Source organism: Megalobrama amblycephala, linkage group LG24 (genome assembly GCF_018812025.1).
Source record: "Megalobrama amblycephala isolate DHTTF-2021 linkage group LG24, ASM1881202v1, whole genome shotgun sequence".
Lineage (NCBI taxonomy): Eukaryota > Metazoa > Chordata > Actinopteri > Cypriniformes > Xenocyprididae > Megalobrama > Megalobrama amblycephala.
In genome coordinates, this window is record NC_063067.1 from 32,980,577 (window position 1) to 32,996,091 (window position 15,515).

At 37.1% G+C, this 15,515-nt stretch overlaps 1 protein-coding gene across 1 annotated transcript in view; it reads right to left on the minus strand.

The window, feature by feature from the left end:
* Nucleotides 1-14,874, minus strand: part of LOC125259791 (prestalk protein-like) — an 18,401-nt gene extending 3,527 nt beyond the window's left edge. The window contains exons 1-9 of the mRNA XM_048177710.1: nucleotides 14,367-14,874; nucleotides 11,165-11,314; nucleotides 5,214-5,363; nucleotides 3,538-3,687; nucleotides 3,037-3,186; nucleotides 2,283-2,450; nucleotides 1,839-1,988; nucleotides 1,357-1,506; nucleotides 863-1,012 (exon numbers count right to left, since the gene is read on the minus strand). Coding sequence (XP_048033667.1) covers nucleotides 863-1,012; nucleotides 1,357-1,506; nucleotides 1,839-1,988; nucleotides 2,283-2,450; nucleotides 3,037-3,186; nucleotides 3,538-3,687; nucleotides 5,214-5,363; nucleotides 11,165-11,314; nucleotides 14,367-14,454 — 1,306 coding nt within the window. The 5' untranslated portion in view covers nucleotides 14,455-14,874. The remainder of the gene's footprint in view (nucleotides 1-862; nucleotides 1,013-1,356; nucleotides 1,507-1,838; nucleotides 1,989-2,282; nucleotides 2,451-3,036; nucleotides 3,187-3,537; nucleotides 3,688-5,213; nucleotides 5,364-11,164; nucleotides 11,315-14,366) is intronic.
* Between the last annotated feature and the right edge of the window lie 641 nt (nucleotides 14,875-15,515).

Sequence of the window (15,515 nt, forward strand, 5' to 3'; positions counted from 1 at the left end):
GCCTGAACTACTTTAGCCGTGTATTTCAATGAAAATAATTGCAATTTAGAACATTTGTAAGCAAAACAGATTCAAGCATTCAACAGCCCTGCAGCATAAATAATATAATATAATATAATATACCTATAACTGGAGGCATACACTGACGTCCACATCCGTTGCTGCAGCATTTCTCATTGTTGCACAGTCACTGTCATTGGCACATGACACGAAACGAATCCGGGCACACATTTCTGCTGCATATTGTCTGCGTGGACACACTCCTGGCTTTTCTGTTATCACGGGCTCCGCTAAGGGGGGAAAGTTAGGATGATTCTAAGGGCCCACGCACTTTTGGCCCCAGAGATCGGTTTTATTAGTAGTAACAGTCAGTGCTCGAAGTGGGCCAGTACGCAGTACCGGCACTTCTCGCACACCAGCACTTCTCACATGTTGCCGGTACTCTGAGCGCCCACACACCGAAATGTAGAATCATCAGACTATTAATTTATTGTATACAGTGCGTGTTCTGAGCTTTTATAAGCTGTACGAACTGAACGGATCAATTGTCAGCACAATATGACTGTGACTGAAGCCCAATTGTTTAATTTTGCATGAGTGGTGCACGAATCACTGTAGTCGCGTTCACCAGCGCGCTTCAAAAGTGTTAATATTTGCATGAGCGACGCTGATGATAAAATGAGTGACCCATTTGGACTTTATTGAGGATAGTAAAACGCTATGGAAAAAGTCAAAATGATCTAAACAGCCATTAAAATGACTGATGAAAAGATGGGAAAACATCATCCTGCAAGCTTTTTAAACTCAGATTCAAGCATTCATCAGCCCTGCAGTATAGTATATAATATATATATATATATACCTATAACTGGAGGCATACACTGACGTCCACATCCATTGCTGCAGCATTTCTCATTGTTGGCACAGTCACTGTCATCGGCACATGACACAAAACTGATCCGGGCACACATTTCTGCTGCATATTGTCTGATTGGACACACTCCTGGCTTTTCTGTTATACAGACACATGACAGAGAAACCACATCACTGAATGCTGAATGTCTTTTTCACTGGGGTTTTTGTTTCTTTTGCTGTTTTAGGCTGTAAGGACCTTTGCAGTAACTGAAATAGTTTGGTGAAGTGATATGGAAGTGTAATGCGGTCAAGACCGGCCTGGAACTACTTTAGCCGTGTATTTGCTCAGTGCATTGAAAACTGCACTGAGCAAATACACTTTTTGAGACTTTTTGTATTGAAAACTGATTATTAAAACTATTTGCACTGATTTATTTAATTAATTAATTAATTCATTCATTAATTAAATTAATTTAATTTATACAATATGATATAATATACCTATAACTGGAGGCATACACTGACGTCCACATCCATTGTTGCAGCATTTCTCATCTTTGGCACAGTCACTGTCATCGTCACATGACACAAAACGAATCCTTGCACACATTTCTGCTTCATATTTTCTGCGTGGACACACTCCTGGCTTTTCTGTTATACAGACACATGACAGAGAAACCACATCACTGAATGATGAATGTCTTTTTCACTGGGGTTTTTGTTTCTTTTGCTGTTTTAGGCTTTAAAGACCTTTGCAGTAACTGAAATAGTTTGGTGAAGTGATATGGAAGTGTAATGCGGTCAAGACCGGCCTGTAACTACTTTAGCCGTGTATTTGCTCAGTGCATTGAAAACTGCACTGAGCAAATACACTTTTTGAGACTTTTTGCATTGAAAACTGATTATTAAAACTATATGCACTGATTTATTTAATTAATTAATTAATTAAATTAATTTAATTTATACAATATGATATAATATACCTATAACTGGAGGCATACACTGACGTCCACATCCATTGTTGCAGCATTTCTCATCTTTGGCACAGTCACTGTCATCGTCACATGACACAAAACGAATCCTTGCACACATTTCTGCTTCATATTTTCTGCGTGGACACACTCCTGGCTTTTCTGTTATACAGACACATGACAGAGAAACCATAACACTGAATGCTGAATGTCTTTTTCACTGGGTTTTTTGTTTCTTTTGCTGTTTTAGGCTTTAAAGATCTTTGCAGTAACTAAAATAGTTTGGTGAAGTGATATGGAAGTGTAATGCGGTCAAGATCTGCCTGTAACTACTTTAGCCGTGTATTTCACTGAAAATAATTGCAGTTTAGAACATTTGTAAGCAAAACAGATTCAAGCATTCAACAGCCCTGCAGTATAATATAATATAATATAATATAATATGATATAATATACCTATAACTGGAGGCATACACTGACGTCCACATCCGTTGCTGCAGCATTTCTCATTGTTGGCACAGTCACTGTCATTGGCACATGACACGAAACGAATCCGGGCACACATTTCTGCTGTATATTGTCTGCGTGGACACACTCCTGGCTTTTCTGTTATCGGGGGCTCCGCTAAGGGGGGGAAAGTTAAGATGATTCTAAGGGCCCACGCACTTTTGGGCTCCCAGAGATCGGTTTTATTAGCAGTAACAGTCAGTGCTCGAAGTGGGCCAGTTCGCAGTACCGGCACTTCTCGCACACCAGCACTTCTCACATGTTGCCGGTACTCTGAGTGCCCACACACCGAAATGTAGAATCATCAGACTATTAATTTATTGTATACAGTGCCTGTTCTGAGCTTTTATAAGCTGTACGAACTGAACGGATCAATTGTCTGCACAATATGACTGTGACTGAAGCCCAATTGTTTAATTTTGCATGAGTGGTGCACGAATCACTGTAGTCGCGTTCACCAGCGCGCTTCAAAAGTGTTAATATTTGCATGAGCGACGCTGATGATAAAATGAGTGACCCATTTGGACTTTGAGGATAGTAAAACACTATGGGAAAAGTCAAACATGATCTAACACAGCCATTAAAATGACTGATGAAAAGATGGGAAAACATCATCCTGCAAGCTTTTTAAACTCAGATTCAAGCATTCATCAGCCCCTGCAATATAATATAATATAATATAATATAATATAATATAATATACCTATAACTGGAGGCATACACTGACGTCCACATCCATTGCTGCAGCATTTCTCATTGTTGGCACAGTCACTGTCATCGGCACATGACACAAAACTAATCCGGGCACACATTTCTGCTGCATATTGTCTGATTGGACACACTCCTGGCTTTTCTGTTATACAGACACATGACAGAGAAACCACATCACTGAATGCTGAATGTCTTTTTCACTGGGGTTTTTGTTTCTTTTGCTGTTTTAGGCTGTAAGGACCTTTGCAGTAACTGAAATAGTTTGGTGAAGTGATATGGAAGTGTAATGCGGTCAAGACCGGCCTGGAACTACTTTAGCCGTGTATTTGCTCAGTGCATTGAAAACTGCACTGAGCAAATACACTTTTTGAGACTTTTTGCATTGAAAACTGATTATTAAAACTATATGCACTGATTTATTTAATTAATTAATTAATTAATTAATTAATTTATTTATTTATTTTATTTATTTATATAATATGATATAATATACCTATAACTGGAGGCATACACTGACGTCCACATCCATTGTTGCAGCATTTCTCATCTTTGGCACAGTCACTGTCATCGTCACACGGCACGAAGCGAATCCTTGCACACATTTCTGCTTCATATTTTCTGCGTGGACACACTCCTGGCTTTTCTGTTATACAGACACATGACAGAGAAACCATATCACTGAATGCTGAATGTCTTTTTCACTGGGGTTTTTGTTTCTTTTGCTGTTTTAGGCTGTAAGGACCTTTGTAGTAACTGAAATAGTTTGGTGAAGTGATATGGAAGTGTAATGCGGTCAAGATCTGCCTGGAACTACTTTAGCCGTGTATTTCAATGAAAATAATTGCAATTTAGAACATTTGTAAGCAAAACAGATTCAAGCATTCAACAGCCCTGCAGTATAGTATAATATAATATAATATAATATACCTATAACTGGAGGCATACACTGACGTCCACATCCGTTGCTGCAGCATTTCTCATTGTTGGCACAGTCACTGTCATTGGCACATGACACGAAACGAATCCGGGCACACATTTCTGCTGCATATTGTCTGCGTGGACACACTCCTGGCTTTTCTGTTATCACGGGCTCCGCTAAGGGGGGGAAAGTTAGGATGATTCTAAGGGCCCACGCACTTTTGGGCCCCCAGAGATCGGTTTTATTAGTAGTAACAGTCAGTGCTCGAAGTGGGCCAGTACGCAGTACCGGCACTTCTCGCACACCAGCACTTCTCACATGTTGCCGGTACTCTGAGCGCCCACACTCCGAAATGTAGAATCATCAGACTATTAATTTATTGTATACAGTGCGTGTTCTGAGCTTTTATAAGCTGTACGAACTGAACGGATCAATTGTCAGCACAATATGACTGTGACTGAAGCCCAATTGTTTAATTTTGCATGAGTGGTGCACGAATCACTGTAGTCGCGTTCACCAGCGCGCTTCAAAAGTGTTAATATTTGCATGAGCGACGCTGATGATAAAATGAGTGACCCATTTGGACTTTATTGAGGATAGTAAAACGCTATGGAAAAAGTCAAAAATGATCTAAAACAGCCATTAAAATGACTGATGAAAAGATGGGAAAACATCATCCTGCAAGCTTTTTAAACTCAGATTCAAGCATTCATCAGCCCTGCAGTATAGTATATAATATAATATAATATAATATACCTATAACTGGAGGCATACACTGACGTCCACATCCATTGCTGCAGCATTTCTCATTGTTGGCACAGTCACTGTCATCGGCACATGACACAAAACTGATCCGGGCACACATTTCTGCTGCATATTGTCTGATTGGACACACTCCTGGCTTTTCTGTTATACAGACACATGACAGAGAAACCACATCACTGAATGCTGAATGTCTTTTTCACTGGGGTTTTTGTTTCTTTTGCTGTTTTAGGCTGTAAGGACCTTTGCAGTAACTGAAATAGTTTGGTGAAGTGATATGGAAGTGTAATGCGGTCAAGACCGGCCTGGAACTACTTTAGCCGTGTATTTGCTCAGTGCATTGAAAACTGCACTGAGCAAATACACTTTTTGAGACTTTTTGTATTGAAAACTGATTATTAAAACTATTTGCACTGATTTATTTAATTAATTAATTAATTCATTCATTAATTAAATTAATTTAATTTATACAATATGATATAATATACCTATAACTGGAGGCATACACTGACGTCCACATCCATTGTTGCAGCATTTCTCATCTTTGGCACAGTCACTGTCATCGTCACATGACACGAAACGAATCCTTGCACACATTTCTGCTTCATATTTTCTGCGTGGACACACTCCTGGCTTTTCTGTTATACAGACACATGACAGAGAAACCACATCACTGAATGATGAATGTCTTTTTCACTGGGGTTTTTGTTTCTTTTGCTGTTTTAGGCTTTTAAAGACCTTTGCAGTAACTGAAATAGTTTGGTGAAGTGATATGGAAGTGTAATGCGGTCAAGACCGGCCTGGTAACTACTTTAGCCGTGTATTTGCTCAGTGCATTGAAAACTGCACTGAGCAAATACACTTTTTGAGACTTTTTGCATTGAAAACTGATTATTAAAACTATATGCACTGATTTATTTAATTAATTAATTAATTAATTTAATTTATTTATATAATATGATATAATATACCTATAACTGGAGGCATACACTGACGTCCACATCCGTTGTTGCAGCATTTCTCATCTTTGGCACAGTCACTGTCATCGTCACACGGCACGAAACGAATCCTTGCACACATTTCTGTTTCATATTGTCTGCGTGGACACACTCCTGGCTTTTCTGTTATACAGACACATGACAGAGAAACCATATCACTGAATGCTGAATGTCTTTTTCACTGGGTTTTTTGTTTCTTTTGCTGTTTTAGGCTGTAAGGACCTTTGCAGTAACTAAAATAGTTTGGTGAAGTGATATGGAAGTGTAATGCGGTCAAGATCTGCCTGTAACTACTTTAGCCGTGTATTTCACTGAAAATAATTGCAGTTTAGAACATTTGTAAGCAAAACAGATTCAAGCATTCAACAGCCCTGCAGTATAATATAATATAATATAATATAATATAATATAATATAATATAATATAATATAATATAATATAATATAATATAATATAATATAATATAATATAATATAATATACCTATAACTGGAGCCATACACTGACGTCCACATCCGTTGCTGCAGCATTTCTCATTGTTGGCACAGTCACTGTCATTGGCACATGACACGAAACGAATCCGGGCACACATTTCTGCTGCATATTGTCTGCGTGGACACACTCCTGGCTTTTCTGTTATCGGGGGCTCCGCTAAGGGGGGGAAAGTTAGGATGATTCTAAGGGCCCACTCACTTTTGGGCTCCCAGAGATCGGTTTTATTAGTAGTAACAGTCAGTGCTCGAAGTGGGCCAGTTACGCAGTACCGGCACTTCTCGCACACCAGCACGTCTCACATGTTGCCGGTACTCTGAGTGCCCACACACCGAAATGTAGAATCATCAGACTATTAATTTATTGTATACAGTGCGTGTTCTGAGCTTTTATAAGCTGTACGAACTGAACGGATCAATTGTCTGCACAATATGACTGTGACTGAAGCCCAATTGTTTAATTTTGCATGAGTGGTGCACGAATCACTGTAGTCGCGTTCACCAGCGCGCTTCAAAAGTGTTAATATTTGCATGAGCGATGCTGATGATAAAATGAGTGACCCATTTGGACTTTATTGAGGATAGTAAAACACTATGGAAAAAGTCAAACATGATCTAAAACAGCCATTAAAATGACTGATGAAAAGATGGGAAAACATCATCCTGCAAGCTTTTTAAACTCAGATTCAAGCATTCATCAGCTCTGCAGTATAATGTAATATAATATAATATAATATAATATAATATAATATAATATAATATAATATACCTATAACTGGAGGCATACACTGACGTCCACATCCGTTGCTGCAGCATTTCTCATCGTTGGCACAGTCACTGTCATTGGCACATGACACGAAACGAATCCTTGCACACATTTCTGCTGCATATTGTCTGCTTGGACACACTCCTGGCTTTTCTGTTATCGGGGGCTCCGCTAAGGGGGGGAAAGTTAGGATGATTCTAAGGGCCCACGCACTTTTGGGCTCCCAGAGATCGGTTTTATTAGTAGTAACAGTCAGTGCTCGAAGTGGGCCAGTACACAGTACCGGCACTTCTGTCACATCAGCACTTCTCACATGTTGCCGGTACTCTGAGCGCCCACACACCGAAATGTAGAATCATCAGACTATTAATTTATTGTATACAGTGCGTGTTCTGAGCTTTTATAAGCTGTACGAACTGAACGGATCAATTGTCTGCACAATATGACTGACTGAAGCCCAATTGTTTAATTTTGCATGAGTGGTGTGCGAATCACTGTAGTCGCGTTCACCAGCGCGCTTTAAAAGTGTTAATATTTGCATGAGCGACGCTGATGATAAAATGAGTGACCCATTTGGACTTTGAGGATAGTAAAACGCTATGGAGAAAGTCAAACATGATCTAAAACAGCATTAAAATGACTGATGAAAAGATGGGAAAACATCATCCTGCAAGCTTTTTAAACTCATGAAGACCACATTTACTAGAATTTATCACGTTCTATTGTATTTATTGTGGCAAATTTTGACTAGTTGTAGAATTTATAATAGATAATCTGTTACGGGAATAGATTGTTCACTAAAGATTTATATTACAGCTGTGGCATGTTGTAGCTATAGTTTCTAACTGTGTTGCTATTTTTCATAACAAATTCTATAAAAAGAAAGAAAGAAAAAATGGTCTTACCTGTAATTATATCCTTATTGTAACAAATGCTATAGTTAACAATTACAAGAACTATGTTATTTTAAGGCCGAGTACAAGTTAGAAAGAGCTTTAAAATATGGACCTTCTTGAAAGTAATAGTCCAATATTATTAAATTGCAGACAAAGATTTTGGATAGCTAGGTTGACTTGTATGTTTGTTGCGGAATGGGTACGGTAGGGGCAGGGCCGGTTCTAGACATTTGGAGGCCCTAGGCAAACGTTATGTTGGAGGCCCCCTGCTCCACACCACTCCTAATAAAAAGCACTTAAAACAAATATTATTCCTTACCTTTTTATTTAACATCTGTTATTAAAATCTTTATATTTTTATAGCTACACACATATATATATATATATATATATATATATATATATATATATATATATATATATATATATATATATATATATATATATATTTGTTTTATTTTTATATGTCCATATTAATCAAAGTTTAATTAAAGGTGCTCTAAGCGATGTCACACGTTTTTAGACCAAAACATTTTTTGTCACATACAGCAAACATCTCCTCACTACCCGCTAGCTGCCTGTCCCCTGAACACACTGTAAAAAATGCGGTCTCTGTAGTCGCCACAAGCTCCGAAAACAGCAATAAAAACAAACTGGTGCAGCCTGGACCACGAATCATAATAAACATGCTCCAGCCAATAACCGACAAGAATGATTTTAAATGCGCGTTCATGACTGTTTCAGGAAGCATGGATGGGAGGGTCTAGCTAGCCTCTGTTTTGTTTGACAACACTTCGAACGTCAACAGGAAGTTACTCCTCCCAGGATCGCTTAGAGAACCTTTAAGGTAATCTCTTATTCTTTGTTGAGGATGCCTTTTTTTTTTTTTGGTAGTAATTTGTTCAGTAATTTATTTACATTATCCTAACACACCTACCCACTCTTTGGGATAACAAACTGTTTAGGCCTACAGTAAAATGAAAGAAAATGAAAATCACTTAAGTAAATTAGCATCATGCCTTAATCATTTTTTGGACAGGATTTTCCCCTCCTGTTGAACTAATTTAAACTATATTATCATATGTATTGCAATGCAATACTTCAAATATGCACTACACACTCTTAAAAATAGGTTCCAAAAGGGAGTTTTAACACAGTGATGCCATAAAATAACCACTTTTGTTTTCCCAAAGAACCTTTCAGTAAACGGTAGTGCACTCTAAAAAATGCTGGGTTAAAAAAAAACCAATTTGGGTTGAAAAGGGACAAACCCACAATTGGGGTGTTTTAACCCAGTGGTTGGGTTAAATGTTTTTTTTTTTTTTTTACACAACTATTGTTTAAAAATGACTGTATTGCTTGCTTAAAATGAACCCAAAGTATGCTGGAAATTAACATTTATTAATGTGTTTAATAAATTAACATTTATTAACAAGTTTAATTAATAATAATTAAACAATAAACATTTAAGTTGCTTATTAATAAATTGTTCACCTTTTGATTATTATTGTTGTCTCTAGTAATTAGTCTGATTTTTTTTTTTATTTCAAACCTATTTTTGGTTCATTTTAAGACAGCCATATAGTCATTTTTAAACAGTTGGGTTAAAAAAAACAACTGCCCAGCACGTTGGGCAATTTTAACCCCATCCGCTGGGTTTGTCCATTTTCAACCCAGCATTTTTAAGAGTGTGGAACCAATTTTTTTTATTTATTTTTTTTTATTTAATTTTATTTTTTTATTAGAGTGAAGAACAAAGTAACAGAACTTTTTTTTTCCACAGTAAAGAACCTTTTGTGTTATGGAAAGGTTCTGTGGATTTTAAATGTTTAACCACAGAAGAGTGTAGGCTACACTCTAAAAAAATGCTGGGTTAAAAACAACCCAAGCTGGGTTAAATATGGACAAACCCAGCAGGTTGGGTTAAAGTGCACCTATTATATCCTCTTTCACAAGATGTAATATAAGTCTCTGGTCTGGTCAAGTTTCAGCTTAAAATACCCCACAAATTTGCCCCTATATGGGGGTGAGCAAAAGCATGCCTTTTACTATATTACTATATTGCTGGCTAAAAGAAATAAATCCAAAATTGGTTGAAAAAAAATGGCTGGGTACACAAATCAACTAAGAGTGTACACAAATCAACTACTATATAGTAAAAGTGAAAGAGATAAAAAAAAATTCTAAGCATTAATACTTAATTACTTTATAAAACTGTCCGCTGATTTTTCAGTAAATATAACAACAAAACTTATTTTTTGAAAACATAAAAAGTAGAAATGAAAGTAAGTAGCCTATTGCGGTAGAACAATAATGTAAACAGCAGAATTTAAAAGATACAGACAGTTGAGATACTATTTTTGAAACATTAAAAAAAGTACTCTAGTTCTGTTATAGCATACTCTAGCTCTTTAACTTTGAATACGAACTTTGCTTTTACTTCAGTATTGGTAGTCTGCTCCCGACGCAATGTCATTCATTACGCACAAATTTAAAGTGTCTATCTGTTTGGACGCGTTGACGGCACTCGCACTCTTTTAAACTCATAAACCGGCAAATGATATATTACAATCAGTCCAAAAGAGATGATGACAACTCGCACAACTACATTACGAACTGCACTTCTTTGAGTGCCTGTTTTAGCCTTTCGCCATGAAGGATATTCGTTTCGGCGCAATCATAATTCAAGACTTAAAGCCAGTCAGCTGCAGAAAAGTTGCATTTTTGTAAGTTTTTTTCACGTATTTAGAAGGTGGGACCCATTTTGTTATGGTGACAATAGTTGGTTTAATTACAGGTAAGAGTCACTGTGAATTTATCTATATCCAATGGAAAAAGAGCCTAGTATTTTGCTTGGGGGATGTTACGGTAGTGGAGGCAGGACTCAGGAGGCCCCTCCTCCATGCCGAGGCCCTAGGCAACTGTCTGCTCTGCCTATAGGTAGCGCCGGCCCTGGGTAGGGGCCCCAACCTCAAATTCTTTCATAGGGCCCAAAATTGCTAGCGGTGCCCCTGATTGAAACACATGACACAGAAGCCATATCACTGAATGCTGAATGTCTTTTTCACTGGGGTTTTGGTTCTTTTGCTGTTTTACGCTGTAAGGACCTTTGCAGTAACTGAAATAGTTTGGTGAAGTGATATGGAAGTGTAATGCGGTCAAGACCGGCCTGGAACTACTTTAGCCATGTATTTCACTGAAAATAATTGCACACCTTAGAACATTTGTAAGCCAATCAGATTCAAGCATTCAACAGCCCTGCAGTATAATATAATATAATATAATATACCTATAACTGGAGGCATACACTGACGTCCACATCCATTGTTGCAGCATTTCTCATTGTTGGCACAGTCACTGTCATCGTCACATGACACGAAACTAATCCTGGCACACATTTCTGCTTCATATTGTCTGCGTGGACACACTCCTGGCTTTTCTGTAATACAGACACATGACCGAGAAACCATATCACTGAATGCTGAATGTCTTTTTCACTGGGGTTTTTTTGTTCTTTTGCTGTTTTAGGCTGTAAGGACCTTTGCAGTAACTGAAATAGTTTGGTGAAGTGATATGGAAGTGTAATGCGGTCAAGACCGGCCTGGAACTACTTTAGCCGTGTATTTCACTGAAAATAATTGCAGAGCTTAGAACAGTTGTAAGCCAAACAGATTCAAGCATTCAACAGTCCTGCAGTATAATATAATATAATATAATATAATATAATATAATATAATATAACAATACAATATAATATAATATACCTGTAACTGGAGGCATACACTGATGTCCACATCCATTGTTGCAGCATTTCTCATCTTTGGCACAGTCACTGTCATCAGCACACAACGCAAAACTAATCTTTGCACACATTTCTGCTGTATATTTTCTGCGTGGACACACTCCTGGCTTTTCTGTTATATAGACACATGACAGAGAAACCATATCACTGAATGCTAAATGTCTTTTTCACTGTTTTTTTTTCTGCTGTTTTATGCTGTAAGGACCTTTGAAATAACTGAAATAGTTTGGTGAAGTGATATGGAAGTGTAATGCGGTCAAGATCTGCCTGTAACTACTTTAGCCGTGTATTTCACTGAAAATAATTGCAGTTTAGAACATTTGTAAGCAAAACAGATTCAAGCATTCAACAGCCCTGCAGCATAATATAATAGAATAGAATAGAATAGAATAGAATAGAATAGAATAGAATATACCAGTAATTGGAGGCATACACTGACTCCCACATCCATTGCTGCAGCATTTCTCATCTTTGGCACAGTCACCGTCATTGTCACATGACACAAAACTAATCGCGGGACACATTTCTGCTTCATAATGAATGTGTGGACACATTCCTGGACTTTCTGTTATACAGACACATGACAGAGAAACCATATCACTGAATGCTGAATGTCTTTTTCACATGTTTTTTTTTTTTTTTTTTTTTTTTTTGCTGTTTTAGGCTGTAAGGACCTTTGCAGTAACTAAAATAGTTTGGTGAAGTGATATGGAAGTGTAATGCGGTCAAGATCTGCCTGGAACTACTTTAGCCATGTATTTCACTGAAAATAATTGCAGTTTAGAACATTTGTCAGCCAAACAGATTCAAGCATTCAACAGCCCTGCAGTATAATATAATATAATATAATATAATATAATATAATATACCTGTAACTGGAGCCATACACTGATGTCCACATCCATTGCTGCAGCATTTCTCATTGTTGGCACAGTCACTGTCATTGGCACACGACACAAAACTAATCAGGGCACACATTTCTGCTTCATATTGTCTGCGTGGACACACTCCTGGCTTTGCTGTTATACAGACACATGACAGAGAAACCATATCACTGAATGCTGAATGTCTTTTTCACTGCAAAAAAGATTTTTGGAATTTGTATTATTGGAACATGTTTTACAAGAAAAAACTATTTCAGTCTTTCTACTTTAAAATGTAATGTTTTTTTTTTCAATGTGTTGCTTGCTGAGAATCCAACCCCCCCCCCCCCCCCCCCCCCCCCCCCATAGTATTATTATCCATTCTAATTGAAACTCACTGAGTGGCTTGTCACCAGAAGGAGGCGGCATACAGACATCCCCACAGCATCTGTATCCTCCAGTGCAGTCTCTATCAGAAGCACATCCCCGACGGTACCCCACGATCTTCACCTTCCCGGCAGCATAAACGGCCACTACAGAAGAGCATCATTAGGGGTGACCATGTTGTTGTAATAGTTTGTTTCAGCATCAGAGTTGTATAGCCCATTAACCACTTTTAAGTTAACCACTAATAATCACAATAAGCTCTGTGTTTTGTTACTTTCGATAAGATACATCCCTCAAATTCTGTCCATTTTATCACCAAATTCAAACAATAAATGCCGTTTTGTCGCTCTTTGATGTGGCATGACAGATCACTGTACTGGCGCCTGGTTTCAAGTGAATGGGATCATCTCTTCTTCTTTAATAGCTAGCAGAATAATATTTAAATTAACATCTGAAGGTATGTTGAACGATACAGTACAACTTACTGAATCTTACTGAATCTCGTGTGTAATCAGCGACATCAAGACATCAACGAAACAGCTTGTAAACACTGTCCCGTAGCATTTACCTCAGAAATGCCATTCAGTGTCCACAGCTTTTTAGTTCTCTAGATAAATGAACTCTTTTGCTACATATATGCACTATATTAGCCTATATATTTATTACATTTTACTTACTCTGTCCTGAATATTTAATGTATAGCCTATGTTTAATGTATGTTTAAATAAATCTTTAATGAATGACGACCACTGTGTAAATGAATATATTTAACATCGAATTGGAGTAGAAACAGATTTAGAAGTTAACGCAAAAACTGCCTTATATGCAATTTACATGTTTGTATACAATTTTTATGTGAGTGTTGATTATTATATCTAAAAATAAATAGCAACTTAATTTAAGAATTTGGGCTCTGTTGTTAATTGTAACCTTTAATATTATAGTAATATGCAAATAAGTGCTCCCTGTACATAAATTACAGCATTGTCAGAGATTTTAATTTTAATTATATCTATATAAATTTTATTTATAGCTAATTGTATTTATTTAAAGACAGAGAAACAATTTGTTCAGTAAACCACTACTAAAACGGGGAAAAAAGCAATTTTATGTTAAGTTTTCTCCCTCCTGCTGTACCGAATCCGTACCGAACCTTAACTAAATAACAAGGTACATACCGAACCATCATTTTTGTGAACCTCGGTATTGAAGTTATGGTTCGGTACAGATATTGAGATATCACATAATGTAAATAAGTTGTCACAGAATAAGAATATGTGAATAACTCAGTTTTGACAAAGACAGAACCTTATAAATCCAATGGGACGATATATAAAGTAATACATTCAAATGTGCTGAGATGTCATATTTCATAAGGCACTTGTTTATGCATCTCTTCAGGCTGTGTAATGAAGTTAAAAGAACATGGATCTTCTCACCTGTGAAGTTTTGTCCTGGAGCAGCATCTGTTGTGCTCAAGCATCCAGACAGACACAATAACACAGCGCAGTACACTCGAGCTGTCATCCTCTCGACCTGCGATCACACAGTGAATGAACTCAGAATGAGAAAGTATTTAAGTTAGCACTCAACCAATGGCATGAGTTTGGGGTGGGCGGGATGATCTGTTTTGGTTAGCAATAGGCTAGAACACATTTTTAGAGGTCAGTGTGAGGGGTGACCTCTAGTTTGGGTATTCAGAACCAAATCTGAAACTATTCTCTTGCAATGGCTTTCTCTTGCAATTTTCCCCTATAAGTAAACTGAATAGAAACCCCTCATCTGTACATGGAGTTCTAGAGGACAGGTTTCCCAAAGTATTTATTTTAAAGAAAGAAAGAAAGGTTTTTTTTTGGTTTTTTTTCTCTCGACATTTCCTCAGTGGATGGGCTCAGAAATATTTGGCAGCAGTCATGCTTGTTAGCAGCAATTTCAATTGAACCCATTGTAATATATATATATATATATATATATATATATATATATATATATATACACACACACACACACACACACACACACACACACACACACACACACACACTCTAAAACAGATAAGCATTAACAGTAATGTGAATCTAGTGGAATGCTGTAGAGTTTTATATGACCACTAGATGGCAGGTGTATAAAATGAGCTGTATGTAATTGTTGTCAATGCTGTGTAGTGCTTTAAAAGAAAATCACATCGAAGAGGCCTTTCATTCTGAGGAACTTGAAAAGAGACACTAATAATTATTTTCCATTACCAAAGTGAAGTGCAAATTTAATACATCTCAGAGTAAATTTGAGAAAACTGGAAAATTTTTGCAGAGTATATTACATTAATTATTCCACTATACCCCAAAACAATAAATAGCATAAATAAATATATGCAAATTCAAATTTTGTAACAGAGGGGAAAACAGTAATCTGCTTGAAAGTATCTGAATTTGTGTGCAAGGGACAACAATCTGCAAGATCTTAACTTTATTTTTTTAAATGAACTATGTAGTATTGGTGGAATTATATTGTTCCCATTAGAATGGGAAGACACATTAGGGAACCCCTTCGGTGTGATGGTGTCTGAAAGACGTGATTCAAACGCGACA